General features: G+C 41.2%; 1 protein-coding gene across 1 annotated transcript; it reads right to left on the minus strand.

Annotated features, from left to right (window-relative positions):
* Positions 1-408: 408 nt before the first annotated feature.
* LOC103353023 (band 4.1-like protein 1) lies at positions 409-16,041 on the minus strand (the record flags this gene model as incomplete). Its single annotated transcript, XM_008275771.1, has 9 exons — positions 15,970-16,041; positions 15,489-15,638; positions 6,351-6,455; positions 5,297-5,339; positions 5,057-5,132; positions 2,086-2,304; positions 1,879-1,966; positions 1,636-1,788; positions 409-506 (listed from the first exon to the last, which is right to left on the minus strand). Coding segments are annotated over exons 1-9 (1,004 nt in total), but the record flags the coding sequence as incomplete, so codon positions are not given.
* Between the last annotated feature and the right edge of the window lie 2,928 nt (positions 16,042-18,969).

The raw sequence follows: 18,969 nt of genomic DNA on the forward strand, positions 1-18,969 counted from the left end.
AAGCTAAGCTAACCATGTCCTGTCTGCAGCTTCACATAGGTGGAACCATCATTTTATATGAGTTGACTAAGAAGATTATACATCTGGTCATCGTCCCCACTTTACATAGTAAAGCTAGTATCAAATGACCTATTGACCCATGGTCAACCTATGAATTTACAGCTACAAACATTTGTATGTGTATTTGCTGCAGGGTTTGCATTCACTTCGTTTTACTCATAAAATCTGCAAAACTATCAGTTCCTTTCAAATAAATTGTACAGAACTATGGAATCTTCAAGAAAAGTGTTACTGTGAAACATTTAGGGACCAACACACAAGCACAAGTTCAGCAGTTCATGCAGGGTCTAATGACTGCAGTGCACAGATAGTGGCTCAGTCTGTGTACCTGTGAGTGCCAAGTCCTACCTGAAGAAGGTGTGGTGCTCAATGCAGACCTTCCACAATCGCTTCGAGGCCCTGTGGTTGGGCAGCTTGAAGCCTATGGTGCTCTCAAACTGTTCATACTGAGTGGTGAGGAAAAGGAGTGGAGGTGGTGGAGGACAAGGAATCGGAGGGGGTGAAGAAGAAAAAGAGAGTGAAGGAAGCAAGTGCGGAGGAAGATGGAGGAATGGTGGCAGGGTGAATTGTGTTTACTCCGCAGCAATGGAAAAATCAATGTTTTTCTGTTTACTGGCAGAAATATATTCTCGCGTCTCCCGCTGCCATGTCAGGTGGATTTTCCATCTCTAACCGACCTATAAATTAGTTGTTCATGCGCTCACTCCATCAGATGTTCAGCAGAGTGAACAAAAGAAAATGCTTTCAAATCAATAGGTTATTAGCAATATAACAGGTCTTTAAACATTAGGAGTAGTCCATTCGCAAAAGGAACCAAACTTTCTGTTCCACACAAAAAATTCTTTGGGGACGGTTTAGAATAAAAAGGGCTTTAAAACACAATGATGAACCTCCAGGCAAATTTGAAGTGACAGCTGACTTAAGAGGATAGATGTGCAGAACAAAGTATATGCGCAGAAAGGCCTTGGTTTTCACTATGAAGATGTCAATGTCAGTTTAACAGTGGATAGAAAACATGCTGCAGATACCCTAAAGGCCAAAGAATGAAGTAAAATCATAATAATTTCAGCGAGTTGAAAACCAGCGTGAGCATAATGTGGCTCTAACGCTTGCAAGCAAAGTCCTTGATGAAAATGCAAATCCACACGAGTGGCTAATCAGACTTTAAAGACGCCACAGAGAAAGAGAGAAGGAGGACAAGAATAAAAAACATGACCTATCAGCCTAATCTTTAAGAACGGTATCTCTGAGGGCTATAAATAATGTCTGAAATGTCTTGGCAGTTGTCACATGGTTTGCAGCAGATAAATCTCAGAAGTAACACTTTTATCAAACCATGAAATGACTATTTATGCTGCTTGGGACGAGTCAAGAGAGGCGATGATGTAATTTTAACAACTGTGAAACCATGAAATAGAAATGTAAAGTTGGCTCTTTACCAAATGATCCTTTATTCCACTTGACTCAGCTTTGCCAGAGTGACTATGTGCTGCGCCGGTGTGGTTGTGCATGCAGTAATAGCCCTACTGAGCCCACCTAAAATGCTACAGGTAAGATAATGATAGTTTTATTTACCTCTCCAGGGCGGATCTTGATGTAGAAGTTGCTTCTTTTATAGGAAATCTTGAGGATTTTTGGCCAGGCGAACCGATTGATCCTGAGACGGTCTCGGTAGATGAGCAGACCGTTGGCACTTACACCAAGCATTATGTCGATTCCCTCTGAATCCTAGTTAACACAGGCACAGAGTATGAAAGAACCTCAAAAAATACATTTTCAGATGAAAAATCTGACAGAATCGAAGCATTATCTGTGTACCTTAGCGTGATGCAGGTCCACGCCATACATCGAGAGCTTCTTGGCATTTTCTAAAAAGTTTACCTCTGCTTCTGCCGGACTCATCCCCCTGCAGTGCAAATGCCACAAAGGATTCTTCATTTCCCATCATTTCTTTGTACTCAATCCACAGATCAAAAGCAACAGCATCCCTGTGGCATTCAATTGTGAAGTCAAATTTTCGCTGACCTATAATTACGGTGCAGCTCCATCACTCTCTCCTCCAGCTCACGTGTCTGGTTGGGGGCAAAGTGGAAATCACTGACGTAGTCTGGACCGTGTTCTTCAGGCTCATAGTCTCCCAGTTCAGCCTGGACAGTGTAGGAGCCCAGCAGGGCGTGGGTGACAAACGAGCACGGGAGGCGACCGGACAGGATGTCGTCCCTCAGCTGCAGGCACAAGTAGTACCTAAAAAAAACGTAGGAGGCTCTTAACACTTGCCTTCGAGAGTGAAGTTTGAGAAAACCACTGATAGAAGCAAGTGTTGGAATCGGATTCTCAGTCCTTTGATAGTGGAGTCAAGATTTGAACAATGCTAACAGCTTGTGGCTCTAAGGATGACACGTTAATCAGCAATTACCAGCATGTTGCCAGACTAAACAAGGATGGCAAACAAGGTAAACATTGAACCTGCAAAACATCAGCACATTAGAATTACCATCGTGAGCATGTTAACACACTGATGTTCACGTCTAGTCCTGCAGTGTAAGTACAGCCTCAGAAATCTCTGAGCTCATCTATATAAAGTACACCTTTGTTTGTCCTACAGTATCAAATAGGCGGTATCAAAAAGATAGTTGACTCATACTGACTCAAATTACAAATGCTATTTATGCATGTTTTTAGATATTAGTCTCTCAGAATCCTATTGCAAGTCCAGCAAAGCTGTGGTGTCATTTCTAATGTGGCTCTTAAAAAGTATTGACATGCATTTACAATAATCTGCAAACCTCACCATCAACAGAACACTCAATGAAAAAAAACAGTCTTCTAGAAACAAACTCTGAACATACATCATTCTCTGTAATTAAGATTAAACATCCAAGAGAAGTAACAATGATCAAAACATGTTTTTGCGTGAAGAGGGGCTTTTTTTGTGGGTGTTTTTTAGATTCACTTTTACAATTGAGTCAACAGCAACAAAAACATTTTTTATTTGGAACAAAACGTTGAAGCGGTTTTAACTTCTTGCTGTGCATTTCAATCAACTGAAGCCGAAGACACCAGTCAAGTAGGCATAACAACCACTTTGCATATTAGCCTACCGCTGTGCGCTGATCATAGTGACACTGGCGTATTTAATTGTTTCAAAAGCAAATTCTGCTGATAGATGAGCTCAAAAGAGACTACAAAACACCATGATGGTTTATATTGTAACAGGTCAAAACAAGTACTTACACAAATTCAGAAAGTAGTTAAACAGAAATATAATCTAAGCCTTGTTCAGTTCGGTTAAACATTCTCATGGCACATTTCCTCAGCAGCGACAATTTTCCTGAAACAGTAATCGTTTTGTAAGAGATGTGACCGAGCAATTTTCCATCTTTTATGTACTCCTAGAATTCATTTTTTAGAGCATTATCACTAAGTGCTGGTATGACTGTGCCTGTTTTGTGATTGCTGATTTCCAATTTGTTGCAGTGATTTAGCTTATCTACAATCAGTTGCAGATCAGAGCCGCCATCAGCAGCCGCCTAGTCAAGTTAAGTAGGCGCCAATCAGCCACAACATTAAAACCCCGGACTGGTCAAGTGTATGATACTGATCGTCGTGTTCCAATGCAATACTAGAAAACCTTTGAGTCCTAATATTCATGTGGATGTAGTCTCACTTTGCCAGCCCATTCTGCAGAATATAACGGTCTGGCTACCCCACGTTATCATTTTGTTACAGGACAAATAAAAACCTTCTGACTTGTTTGTGTATCATTGAACCAATCACAAATCACTGTGGGCGGTGCTAAGCAAAGGATGCTGCCTTATTGTGCCCTCAAATTAATGTCCGGACTGTAGGCCGCTACTTTTTTCACACGCTTTGAACTCTGCCACTTAAACAATGATGCGGCTAATTTATAGATTTTTACGAGATTTACGAATTCGCCTCAAGAAAAAAGTGACATAAGGAGCGACAGCGAAAGAGAGACTGAGGAAGTGTGTGACCAAGTAACTCTGAGGCTGTTCAATTCTGACACTGAAGAAGACGACTTTATTGGTTTTAGTGAGCAGGAGGAAGATGAAGATAGCGATCGATGACTTTTCCTAGTAGGCTACTGCATTTTTAATTTATTTAACCAGCCGTGTTACAGGTACTGTTCGGAAAAAAACATTTACGGTACGTATTTGTTCGTGTTAATGGTATGTATTTATTTAAAAGTTTAAAGAAAAATCTTCCTGTGTAAATATCTCATGTTACAACGTGGACACTTGTGGCTTATGGACAAGTGCGGCTTATATATGTACAGTTTTAAAGTTAGTGGGTGCGGCTTATATTCAGGTGCTCAATAGTCCAAAAATTATGGGAGTGAGGGAACACAAATTAGTTACAAAGAAAAAGGTAATACGCACATTGCAGAAGGTAGAGAATGGTGTCGTAAATGAGCGGTGGCTTATACCTGCATCCTACATGCAGACATTCAGACTCATGTGGATGGTACCTTGACATGTACCATCTGAGCATTGATCCAGGTTAAGCAGACCAACATGTGGCAACAGCAATCCCTGGCCACAGCAGCCTCCCCCAGCAGAGTAATGCACAATATTACACCACAAAAACTGCTCAAGAACAGCTCGAGGAACACAACAAAGAGCCCAAGGTGCTGACCCAACCTCTTAACAAGAACCTGCACTGCTTAAAGTAAGATAGATTTACTTGCATCTAAAGTTTGTATATGCTTCTATTCATATGACTGGCAATTACTTTGGTAATATGTGACGTTTTTCTGTTATGACAGTTTCAAAGACTTCTAAAGCCATTTCCTTGTCTTTATTGGATTTAACTTGCTCAGTAGGATACTCTCTCTAAGCTGCTCCGTCCTTTCTAAAACTCCTGCCAAAACAAAGGCATTTTCATGACAAGTCTACCTAAAAGCTCCGGACAACCAAAACAAATGATTTTTTTTATGTCAAACCTTGACTTAAAAAAAAACTGCTTTCAGACCTACCTGGTGATGTCTTCAATGAGCACAGATGGATCTGGAGGGTAGAACTTGACAGAAAAGCCCAAATTCCAGGAGCCAACTGTGGACAAAGCACCAGCAAGGTTGTTTTGTGAAGGATGTCTGGTCATTAAAATACTGCATGTGCACGGATTTGCTAGACTGTGTGTGTGCGGTATGTGTGTGTGTGTGTCTGTGTGTGTGTCTGTGTGTGTGTCTGTGTGTCTGTGTGTGTACTGCACTTACCACGAATTTGCTTCTTAATCTCTTTGGAGGGATCCAACCAGTTCTGATAAGGAAAGAAAGAGACAATCCCCTTTGAGAAATTCAACCTCAGCAAAATCATCCATATTCACATTTTTTTTTCGGAGCCTTTTTAAGTAGCCCACTGTACCTCTCCGGCTCCTCTTCCCTTTTTAAATCTACTCCCTAGTTGAAAGCCTAATATATTCATGCTACCAGGAACTTGATGAAGTCTTCTATAAACACTGAAAGCATCAATATTGGGGGTATAAATGCCAGCTGAATGGAGCTCTGTCTGCTTAATGTCACTGGAGCGATGATGGTGCACTGTAGACCTTATGCACCCGTTTTTAAAAGGCCATACCGTCTGGTCACATTTTAAAATGTTAAAGACCATGTATGCCACTCTCAGAGAATAAGTGGTTAAGGAAAGTTAAAAGGGCAAACAGGGTCTCGCTGTTTTATAACACCTGAGGAAACAATCCGGTTAAATGGGCTGCTTGAGATATAATCTGAAAACTTTGACAGAGTCCTGCTGAAATCTATTAAAAGCAGCTACAAACAAACAAAAAAAAATCAATGTCAACATATATTTGGCTTTGAATGATGCAAAGCTATTCACCAAAGCACCCAAATTAAGCCTATATATTATTAATGGTCACTGTGGTAACAAGATCAGTGTAATGACATGAAATCTTAATGACCTTTGGTTTAAAGCTCCATATGTCAGCTTGGAAGGATAGCGAAACCTTGGGCAGATCAGAAACGCACTTTATATCTAATAATACTTACACTCAGTGTTGTGAACATATGTGTGTGACAAATATTATGTGTAAAGTCTGTCAGAGGACACATTTGGAGATAAGTCACACCAGCTGATTCAGGCCAGTTTCTATGTTTAGACCATATTGGTGTCCTATGTTTGGTTTAATTACAACTGCACTTGGCAACAGCTCCGCGGTTTCAGTTGCACATCTTAGACTGTATAAAAGTGCATAAATAAATGTCCCCAAATAAGCTGTTTGCATGTGTGTGTCTATGCTTTTGTGTGTCTGACCTTGGCATTATCCGTGTCCTGGAAAGTCAGGCCAAAGTAGTCCCTCTCCAGCAGGTTCAGATGGCCACACACCATGTCCAGCAGGGTCTGGCCCTTGGCAAATTTCTGTCATGCACACATGCATACAGGAAGAAAAAAAAACATATAGGAACACTCAGCAAGTGGGAAGACAGAAAGGTACAGGTTTAGTATGAAAATCAAATGCTGCGACGGACAAAAAGGTCAGGATTGAGCCCAATAATGCAGCTTAATAAACATGAAGACTTCTGACCAGTACTTCTTCTAAATTTGATTCCTACATCAAACCTTTGTTGCATGTCCTACCCTTCTCTCCCCTTCTTATATTTCCTTTCAGTATCCACACCATCATACAGCATGAGGTGGCACAAATGCACAAAGCATGAAATAGATTTGTAAAACAGTAATGGGATGTCAATGATGCTGAAGACATACAGTGTTTATTGACACGCTGAATGATGAAGATCTGCATTCTTGTTTCATAACACAAAGGGATCAAAAAGAAAAAATGTCAGTCACATAAAAACCAACAACAACTAAGCTGCGAGAGATGCTCCCAGTCTGTCCTCCTCCCTGCTGAGTAGGAGGAGGAGCCATGCGTCTTTATGCCCGCATAAGGGGAGGAATAAGCTTTTCGCATCAGTGGCGTTTCAGCAGACCACACCTATTTTCTATCCAACCCTCGAGGGCTGAAATCCAGGCCTCTGTGGGACGGCCTTGGCAAAATGCTATTTCCACACACACACACGCACAGACACACACCAGATTCATCTCCTAGGGAAACCTGGCTCCTATGGCGACAAGGCAACCAAGCAGCTGTTACCATGGAAACAGAAGTAATAGGTCCCTTCTGCATGTGTGCGTGCCCTCTCACTTTCTCTATCTCTGGTTACTACAAGGCCACGGCAAATCTTTGTTCAGCTCTTGTGAGAGGGGCTGGCAGTACAGTCGGCACAACTTTTAAAAATTTAAGACGGGTGATTAATTAAGCATCACAAAGTAATCTGTCTCTCTCTCAGTCAAATAAATAATCATTTAGACCCCGCTGCACTGAGGCTGTCAAGGATGAAGCAGGGAGAGAATAATGCTGATTAACAGGCAGAGGCTGCAGTCGGAGGTTTTTTTTGTTTTTTGTTGGGGAGGGGGCGGAGCGGCACGTATATTCGATTTTTTTTTTCAACAAAATGAAATTGCAACACACATCTCTGGTGGTTCCCCAAGCATGGCGACCGATTCGGGAGCTGTTGATGAGATTTTGTTGTCACCCCAATTGGATTCAATCACATTTCTGTAACTAGTTCTGTGGCCTGATTGTGTTAGCAGCCATTTGGTGTAATCCTAGAAATCCATTTCGCCCATCGTCTCACGCATACAAACAAGACAGTGTTGGGTGAACGGGTTAATGGCCGGCTGAGGAGAAAGTAAATCTGTCATTTTAACTAATGCAGTGGGAGGGAAAGTACTGAGGAATCAAATGACTGGATGAAAATTGGAAAATGTGGTAAGAGTAGGTGTGGGTTTTATGTTGCTGTCCAACAGCGCTCAGTCTCTACAGACTTCTTGTAGCTGGAATAAAAAAAAAACTTCAACAACCCTGGAATAACTTCTCCAGTGAAAGATTAAAAAATTACAGCATTCGATTTAGTCGCACAAACTAAAATTCAAAGTTGTTATACCAAATGACACACTGTATAAGCGTGATGTATTGTCGAGCAGAACTTGTGCCACCAGAGGTCAGTCATGATAAAATCCGCCTCCGCCATCTTTGTTTATCGGTAGATTCCCTGTTGCCATAAATACGCTATTAGCCTGATTAAAGATTACGGTGGTGAACACAGTTTTGAGTTTCCAATGACTCCTGTAACTCTAAATTTTCTATGATGGAATCAGTGAAACCCATGTGTCTTTGTCACACACACACCACAAAACAAACATGCATTTTGATTCGTTTATATTATATAAATAAATTATAGGTCTTCTGGAAATATGACTAAATCTGCTGGGTCAAAAATATACATACAGCAACTCGAATTATCAGCTGTGTTAATCAAACTTTCCAAATAGCATAGCCTCTTCATTTCTCCTGAGTGACTGTGATTAACTAGAGCTGGTGACTCCTCGGAGGCAATTTAATTAGGGCCCATTTAATATATTTTTAATGGAAATTAGGATTGTTACGTGGGAGTAGCCATATACTTGAGACAGTTAACCAGTGTAAGACAGCTGCCAAGTTGGAAGGCCAATAGTTCCACAAGCTTTTTTCTGTATTCAATATCCTGACCAATGGTACGTAACACAGAAACACCAAACTTTCCCAAATAATATAACAACCACACAGGTTTCATTTTGTCAACTGTGTGTTTGTGTTTTGTCCAAGATTTCGACACTGTGGTAAGTCCTAAATACAGCAGCACCCATGACCCTCTGGCACTGCTGCTGTGGAAAACAAGGTGGTCACTTGGAACAGTATGGAATTAAAACCGGCATCACAACAACATCCATATTCATCACAAGGCATTCCTCCCCACCCAAAACCACTGGAAAAGAAGTGGCTAAAAGTAAATTACTCTTTTCATTATCAGAATTTAATAAATTTGGTACAAAAACATTTGGAAAGTCTGAAAGAGTCAAAGGGAAGTATGTTAGCTCAGCTGACAGGAATCTCGGTCGTATATGCTGTCTAAGTACCCGGCTAATAAGCAAAGGAAGATTGGAGAATGTTGTTTTTGTGTGTGTATGTGCCAATGAGCAGCTTTCATTTTAATGGCTCAGGCGCCATTTTGTACTCCAGTATCTGATTCTCCTTAATACATCCATATTGGAAACACATCATTGCTGCACATGTTAGCTAAAAGATGTGCAATAGCTATTGGACACAGGCTTCAAAGAGTAACTATTTTCAAGAGTAACTATTATCTTTTGCCCACAATTAGTGGCGCACATGACAGAATTTGAAGTTCAGTAAATGTATGTTTGCCAAAATGCATTCAGTATCCCAGGCAGAAATTTTGCAGTTACTCATTCATCAATGAAATTTGTACTTCTGAGATCAGCGGTGCCAAAAATAACTGACAGGAGCAGCCAATAGAAGGCTTATGCCCACATCCTACATCCGGTGAGTCAGACTATGTTTGCAGTGAGTCCTTCGGAGTCAGTCAGCCCTAAAATTGTCTTGTTTAACCTGCATGAGGTTTGAGGGTTCATGTAGTATGTTTTGCTGGCAAAAAGCCAAGGATGTGAGGGATAAAAAAAAAAAAAAAAATGAAAATGCTAACTGTCAGAGACTGGCCGTGCGAGAGTGCAACATCATAACATATCTGAGGCAAAAAGCATTTAATCCCAGCAAGACTTCCAAGTCCAAGCACGTGGCGCTAGGCGATTACAACATCACACATGTGTGACACTGACCTTTCTCTTCTGTCCTCCCAGGTATGAGCAAAAAACTGTTCACTATGGGATTCAGGAACTCACACATTTGCTCTCACTGCACTATGCACACTGATAATCACCTCCATGCCTTCTGGTCGTGCCCTTCTATACAGCACTTCAGGGAAACGCTCATTTACAAACTGTTTCTGCAGAGCTGCTGGATTCTAAGTATACCAGGATGCTTCACACAGGTCAACATACGTCATCACTTTAACTACCAAGACAACTACACTGCTCTACAGAAAAACAAAAATGCATAACAAGTAGAAAAAAATGCAACAAGCAAAAAACAAATCTGAGCAATTTAAGCAAATTCAGCCTCCAGTCGTGAACATTCTGATCCTATAACTGCATGTCTTCACCATCTCCCACATTGTACTGACCTCCAACCAAACCACCAACATTCTGCACATAGCGTTTACTTATGCACACACACACACACATATAATTCCTGCTTACCTACACCCTGGATTGAAACTCCCTGGGACACAACCTTTACCATCACACTTATACTGTTGGTATTATTATGTATGAATCCCTATATTTAACATCTAAACATGTTTTTCTTGTTTTGTTTTTTTTTAATTGCTTGCTTATTATGTTAATTGGCTTCTCAACATTGACGTTTTCACACTAATGTGCTTTCATTTTAAAACCAATTCAGTTTTATTTGTATAGCAGCAATTCACAACATATGTCATCATGAGGCACTTTGCATCAAAAGTTGAAGACCTTCCAAAAAAAATAATAATTTAAAACCCCCCCTTACGAGGAGGGGGGAAAAAAACGCTGGCAGAATCAGGCGAAGGGAGGACAGCCATCTGCCTCGACCAGGTGGGGTGAGGGTAAAGGTTAGCAGACACAGAACAGACAAACAATGCATATGGGAGCAATAAATCCATAAAGAACTTCCATGCAGGCAAGCCTTTTAGAACCGTTCCAGAAAAAAAAACCTATCACATGAGCCTCCACTCACGCTGGCCATGCATGTGCCAGTGTAAACGTGAAGGAGAGGATTGGTTGTAGAGTTAGAGAAGACAGAAAGTAAGAACAAAGATCTGCAAGTTCAGACAACAAGCTAAGGAATATCTGTAATTCAATATCTACGCTGAGTTACACACTCGTAGTCAAGGGTTACATTGGATCAGCTGCGTTGTTTGACCGGCCTACCCAAACCTGAACCACAAATCACACCGGAGCATCCCTCTGGAGGATATCTAGACAAATCAGGGAAAGGATACATAGTGACAGATAAGACCCTATTAAAATGCAAATGTGAGCGTCTGGGTTATTGTTTCCAAAAGTCTCTGATTCTTCCCGCGCAAACTACAGCATAGACCCAGATTTTCCAAACTAAATTGAGGTCAGCAGCATTTCTAAAAGTCTTCATTTCGGAGTTCCTCGATGCAGAGTAGTATTGAGGCGAGGCATAGACGCAGTGAAAACGTATCAGCGTGAACATAGCCTCCGTTTTCTTTACCATAAGCAAAAAAGTTAACAAATAACTATCACACAGCACACACACATATATACATTCTATGAAGCTATTTCTTTCTTTTTGTTATGTAACACTTGCATTAAAAGGCTAATTTAGGGTTGTTCATTTCTTTGTTGTCAAGTCATTCGTTCATATTTTCATTTCTTTTTCTTCATCTTCCCCCTTAGTTGTAAAAACTGGCCCCTCAATCAGACAGGTGGAGCTCGAGTATTAGCAAAATGTACATCCCTAAGTGGCCTTGATCAAAACATTGAGCACATCTGAATCTTCACAGGCTCTGCAGACTCCAACCTCCCCAGAGGGAAGGAAGCAGAGAGGTTACGCAGGGACGCATTTTATGATGAGTGCAGTAATAATGGGAAGAAATGATGCAGAATACACTGTAGATAAACTGATTTTATCGTATTTATAAAGGAGGAACAGCTCGGTCCTAGTGTCATGAATCTTTCATTTGGTTTTAACTAGTAAACTTACACGAGCACATGAACCTCAAATTCAGTGAAGTGGTGGTTTTACTCCAAAAAGACACTTTGAATGTGTGGACTGGACTTTAATGCTTTTGTCCTTCATAGCTGTTTTTTTTTTTTTTTTTTTTAACTACATTATTGTTTCTGCTGCTGCATCCATCTCCTTGTAAAAGCTTTGTAGAAGAAGCTACAGAGCTGATTTGGTTTGGATCACAGTTTAGTGTGACTTCTGCTGGTGTAAAAAAGAAACACATGTCAACAATGGCACCACAGGACGGGTTGGCGATGAGGGCACGAAAGCGCTTCTTAATTATTTCTACCGCCTGAATAAGGCACCTTTTTTTAATAGCGCATCTGGTTGGCATCAGCAGCTGAGTCCTGGATTATCAGTAGCACAGAGCGCATTGACTACAGCAACGTATTGCACAAACAGCTCTGCCTCTCTAATAAAAGTGGAAACTCGCAAGCTCATGCGGTTAACCAGTAAAAATGTATGAACCGTGAAAATGAACATTAGCATTTCATGGGTTGGACCTGCGGAGAAAATTCCGTTCAGCCAAAGTTTAAGTAGTTAAAACGGGGTTATAATGGTCTCCTCAGGATTGTATTTAAGAAGCCAGATGCTTCATTCAAGATGTTTTTTTTTTTTAATAAAAGTAAGGGTTTTCCTTGTGAGGTTGAAGGCAGGGATGTACTACAAGCAGGTGGTGTAGTTCTTGCTTTAATAGCATGGCTCTAGGTAACGGATTGGACAACCTAAATGCACTGAGCTCGGTCAATACCTATAATGTTGGAAGCCAAACGTCAATAGGAGGTTCAGGCTGCTTCCCTTTACTGTATCATCTGGGACCGTGCGCTCGGTGGACATCATGACTCTAATGAAACAAATGAGTTTACGGCATTCATCATCCTGTCCCTGCTTGCCTTTTATCCACTGCGAGCACGCTGATATACGCACTCCAGTTCATACTACAGTGCACAAACAAGCAATCCCAGTATCCACCTCCTCTCCATCTTTCTCTCTACCCCACTCTTCATCTTTTCCTCCTCCTTCCTTCTCCCGTTCTATTTTCTCCCCGGTCAAACATAAGAGCACTCATCTGTCAAGCGTATGGATTTCCTGTCAAAGCCCACTACCTCCAGTGACACTGCCCAGATGACCTGAAGAAATGTGTGTGTGTGTGTGTGTGTATGCATGCATGTAACTAAGGAAAGACGAGGGGGGATTGAGTTGAAGGGAAACGCACGAGTGTGTGCGTGACTCCCGACATATTTCTCCCTCTCGCCGGCTCTTGTAAGGTAAAATATGCGAGGTCAGGTGGGAGGCAGTAAGCCATAAAAGGAATATAGTTGACATGAATGAGGCTGAAGGGCCAACAAGCTCATTCCCAGCCGCATCACACTCCATCAGCGGCGGCGGCCAATGGGGCTGCAGGGTTGGTTTCCATGTGAATCAATGCAGCTCTGTACCCCTGCATCTGAACGCCCTCCCCGACACCGCTCAGGAGTCATTTCAAGGAGCAGATTAATTTTCTGCAGCACTTGCTCCTGATGAGTGTGTGGGTTAACGCGGAATTCAAACAAACAAGGAGCAGCGGGGAGCCACAACCGTCTGTTTACGAGCACAAAAAGCTGAAGAGTCACGATCTTGTGGAAGCCGAGGTTTCCTTCCGTCCGCCACGGTGCAGGGCTCGTTTCACCTCTCTCCACCTGTCACTTCCTCCTCTCAGTAAGAATAGCAACCGGGCTGCATTTCCTGACTCAGTGGTATGTATTACCAGGGGAGGCTAAATCCCACAGAGGTGCACTGTGGTGTGGTATGCTGAGTCAAGGGCTCTGTTCAAATAGGGGAGATGCACACCAGCTTCTTAAAATGCTTTTTTTTTTTTTTTTAAATTACCCTGCAAAGCAAAACAGAAATCTGAAGCACGTGGGCATTTTAGCACTGAGAAAGAGCCAAACTGTGCTCTAACAGAATTGCAAAACAACCTCTTGAATTCGTTTTTTCTAATTATGTTTCTGCATGATTGCAGAATTACTAATGGTGAAGCAATTACATAAGGATGGCTACGACAGGAAGGCGCGTGTTTGGCTGTGAAGCCTGAAACAGCTTTGAAGGACAGATTTTCTTTCCGTGGTTTTGGCTATCATTTATATCGGTTATGATAATGAAAACAGAAAACAGTGATATCTGTACAGTCAGGCAGGATCTAGGCCCGATTAAGGAGAGTACAAACTCTCACTAAATTAGTACAGATTAAGAGAAAATGATGTGATTTAGGTAGAAAATAACAAAAACGTAACATATTGCAGTAGAGAAAGGTTGTTTCTATTGAAGTCAATAAAAGCTCTGACAAATTAGTTTGTTCTTTTGTTTTTATTTTATAGTCTATCAGTGTTTTCTCAAGATTTTTGACATTATTCTTGTAACACATTTTATTAGCTGATCAACGACTGAAATCAGCATCAGAATCAGAAATGTCCGAATAGGAGGGACAAGACTGATACAGTACAAAATTGACTCGAGGATCAAGTCCACAAGCGACACCAACAGTTTAGTCCAAATATAAAATCCACTTTTTAAGGCAAGTTGAAGCGGTCAAAAATCTCTTTCTAATCTATGCAACGCAAATCTCCAGAAGACCTGCAGAAAAGCAACTTAATGTGTGTTTTTATCAACTGTTGTTTCAGAACAATTAAAAACTGAACATAGCTCGTTGTTTAAATATGAATTGAATCATGAAAATAAACCTTTGGTGGCTCTAAATGTCCAGTCTGGTGCCATCACCACCATTACAGAAGAGGAATGAGCAATAAGATCGCATAATTTACAATCTCCTCGTGGCTGCTCACAGATCTGATGTTATCTTTTTTTTATCTGTGTCATCTGTTCAGTGAAGGGAAGCTCAAGTGATGTGTGAGTCAGATGCTTACTGTACAGCTCATGAACAAGATTTTTTTTAAACTATGTGAGCTTCAGTTATGAAGGACTTTATTTACTAGCCAACTATCGTGAGTGAAATAAGCAGTCAGTGTCATGGCTGAGCATTCTCACCTTGAAACTGAAGTGTACCAATGACAGCATCAAAAACACAGTTTTAGACTTCTAGGGTTTCACACATGACAAACCGAAGGAACCAATCCTGTCTGTTGTGGGGCAGAGCTTCCTGTATCATTAGTCTTCTTCAGAATTGGTTTCTAGTTTGAGCATGTATGGCTGAATTACTCCAATACTACAACTTACTATTATGTGGTACAGAGTGCTTTTACAGCAGGCCTATTTGAGCATCTAGTTATCTAGTGAGCTGGAGCTGGCTTAAGAAGAGAGGCAGAGACTGCACTGATGTACCGATGTAGAGAAATAGATAAGGTATTTCAAGATATGAAAGGATTATTTTCATAGAAAGAAACTTCAAAAAAATGCAGTTTTCTTGATACACTGAGCCACGGCAAGCAGAAATATTTGAAATAGAATTCCTGGATCCATTCAGGTTGGCTCAATGACAGGCTGAAAATGCACATAAAAATGTTAGAAATAATTCCTTATTTAATTAGAAAACTGTCCACAATTGGGGCATTTGCTGGATGTACAAACCCATGAAAATAGTCAGAATGTAATCATTTTTTAAACGCACATTCATAACCAAAGTCTTTTTCAAGGATTGACCAGTCCGGTTTTCCATTTTCTACCAAATCTCACCGACAAAAAAAAAGTGAGCAGCATACCTCGACTGCAGTGTCGTAGTCGGAGCCATCGAGCAGATTGACTTTGACGGGGACGGTCTTGGGCCGCTTGTTGCTTTTCTGTGGGGATTTGGAGGCTTTGCTGGGGGTCTTTTCTGAGCTATCATCCATATCCCCATGGTCCTCTGGAACCTGGAGAGAGAAAAAAAATCCTTCCTCTGAGTAGGTGCGCATGAAAATCCCTGTACTTTGTCTTTCATTTAAAGCGTTTGACTTGAGAGTCTAAAGAGGAATTATGTACTTGTTTTATTAAAATGATTTAAACCCAAAAAATGTTTGATCACAGGAGGCAATCATCAAATGCACGATGTGTGAGCTGCTGATCTAAGATGTTAAGTTGCTGGCACAGGCAGGACGGGCTAGCTGCCTTGCATATCAAACAGAAGAGCCGGAAGGCCCCTGAGTGATTGAGAGGCCTGAGTAAAATGATCTACAGCTGCTTCGAGTTCCACAGTGCTCCCACCTGATTGGTTCTCCTGGCATCTCCCTCCATCGCGGTCTTCATTTCCCCAGCCAAACCCTTCTCTGTTGTCATAGAAATGGATTACAGTCCTGCAACCACACATAAACATTTAGTCAACATCAAATCTTTTCCTGCTCCAAAAAACCAGTGTGAAGTGTTTACTGCTGGTAAAAGTCCAATCTGTCTATGGACTCCTGATGGATTTGACTTATGAGATCTAAGCAAACGCTTTCCCGTCCGCACGCCGCGAACAGAATCTTCACTTAAGCTGACATTCGGTGCAATGAATGGCTACAGAACCAATACCTGTGTTGACAACGCGTCCAATTTCCTTTACAGCTAACAGCTACAATGTGGTATTTTTAATTATGCCACACCGCCATGCAAATTGAGCATCTTTTTCCACGGCCATTGCATTGTGCTCGGACGGGCGGTGAAAGGGAAAAAGGGGGTAGCTCAGCCGACGCTGGCTCACAGCCTCCCACAGGAGCACTCTGCATGAAGAGCACTGGCTTCAGGACGCTCTCTTCTCACACTAGCAAAATAGATAGCATAAATTACATCAGCCAAGAGAGCCCTGCAGCACCACACAAGACACTCTGAGATAGGGAATGAGGGGGAGAGAGAGAGAGAGGAGAGCGACGACAAGGGAGTAGAGGGCAATGAGAACATGACAAGAGTCTGAGGATGTGACGGGAGGAAGGAGAGAGCAGCACAGAATCAAAGCCAAAGGTTACGAGGAGAGAGACACCGGATGGAGGGAGAGGAGAGGACTTAAGATTGTGAGGCATGCAACAATGCCGCTGCCGTATTCTGGTGGGAAAGCTTGTCATTTCAAGGTGACCACTGCCGCCTGAACTCTCGCTCTTTCTCTGGGTGACGTGCAGCAAAAAAAAAAAGCTGATATTCAGATTAGGGCGTTACAGCTAAAAGGAATGAATTATCCGAGATAAAGCGCTGTAGCTTTACCGTGAAAAGTGGCACGCAGGGTCACAGGTCGGTGTCAGCTTTACGTGTCAGCTGAAATTCTACGATAAAAAAAAAAAAAAAGGAAACGTTCCTTCAGAAAAACAGTCAGTTTAAGCTGTTTAAAGATTGTGGAGGAGCAGAGTTTTTAAGTAGGTGCTGCCTTTTTTCCCTGTCAAGCAGAAATATATAATAGTAAGTGCTGAATTACATGTTTCCTGGAACACATTGTTTACTTTAAAATAGCCCCATTTTTCAGTCTCGGGAGAGAGGTTGTGAGCAAGAAATGCAGACTTTACTGCATGTAATTTAATATAACACTTTCCACTTAAGAAACCCAAAGAAATGTGTCAGCCCAAGGCGTTGTGTAATATTGTTAAAGAACTGCAGAACTCCGACTACTTTATTAATGACTGCCTATAAAGTGCAAAATGACCATAAATCCATGGAAAGAGTGTGATTTTCACTTCAAAGCAAATTTTCATTAACAGTACACTCGACGTAAAAATAGTTGATTTGAACAGAAAAGAAGAAGAAAGAAGAAAATCCACCTTATCACACATTTATAATGAAGATGTTTGTAATATAAAACCTACATGTGGGGAGAGGAGGAAAAAAAAGCCATAAAATAAGGTTAATGAGAGAGAGGGATTAGTGAGGAGGGGATATGGGAAGCGCTGATTAAAAGTCGACAGCTTCCAGGGAAAACCGTCATCAGGGAGGAACAAAACATAATTTGGGCCAATAATGACCACCAAAGTGTTTGTTAACCAACCAGGAAAAGATAGGACAGTATTTTTCCTCAAAGAAGTGCCCCTAATTATTAATTTTTTCCCTCAACCGGCTGTCTGAAGACATGTCTGTGTTTATAATTTCGGAGGTTGGAACGCAGCTCGTCTCAGCTTTCATGATGGGTCAAGTCTAAAGCTGCATAATGAAACCGGATCAAAGGGGAGAGCAGTCTGGCCCTTGGAAGGCTGCAGATGTCACACACTCTGTGCAAGCGTTCCTCTGCAACTTTGAAGGGCCCGAGGGCTGTTTAATTAATTTATCTAATGAATAATATTATAATTGGTTACCAAATATACTTATAAGAGTGTCTATTATGTGAACTAATAACATTTTGTAGGGATTTATACCTTCTCTAAAACAGATTTTTTAGCTTCATGCCACTCGTGTGAGATAATATCGAAGTCAGACATGGGAAGCAGCAGGTTTACATGTATGCAAATACTGTTATACCTTTGAAATTGTAATTCAACAACATAGCTTGTCATTGTGTTTAGATTTTATCTGTTTACATTCTGTTTTATTTTGATATTGTCTGTCCTTATGTGTTGCCTGTGTCTTGACTTCCTTCCTTTGTCTGTTTGTCCCTCCTCTTTTGATCGCCCTGATGAGTTTCACCCGTGTCTCGACCTCCCTATCACTATCAGTGTACAAATAGTCTTGTCTTTCTTTTTGTTTTTGCCAGTTTGTCCTGTTTAATCTTTCAGTTTGTTTCCCTCGTGTTGACCTGCCTGGTTTTACTCACATTCCTCGTCTGACTTTGGTTTGTGCGTTTTGTTTTTTTGAACCCTGATGTGTTATTTTATCTCTTGCCTCAGTCTGTTCCTGTGCTTTGGTTGCCTTTTGGATATTTTTTGGCTGATGTTTGCCAGTAAACTAGTGTTGTTGTTTCATTCATCTGGACTTTTGCTACCTTTTGAACCAGTTTTCTGGATTTAAAGTTGCCTTTTGATTTCTACCACCTGCTTCTGGCATCACTTCCAACACCCGGTTTGACAAAGTTTGTCCATCAGAGAGACCTGACATGTTATAGCCATACTACTATAGGTGTGTAACAAAAACGTTAGTCAGTCCTCCACTTTTGATCTAAACTAAAATATCTTAGCAACCTTTTTGTGAAATCTAGTACAGAGATTGCTGTTCGTGGGCGGTTAAACCATGAAGTGTCCCAATCACTACATATACTGATCATAATTCGCTGAAAGATTGAATATCCCATTAGTCACCACTGGCCTAAAAAATCAT

This window comes from Stegastes partitus, unplaced genomic scaffold, assembly GCF_000690725.1.
Source record: "Stegastes partitus isolate 25-593 unplaced genomic scaffold, Stegastes_partitus-1.0.2 Scaffold58, whole genome shotgun sequence".
Classification (NCBI taxonomy): domain Eukaryota; kingdom Metazoa; phylum Chordata; class Actinopteri; family Pomacentridae; genus Stegastes; species Stegastes partitus.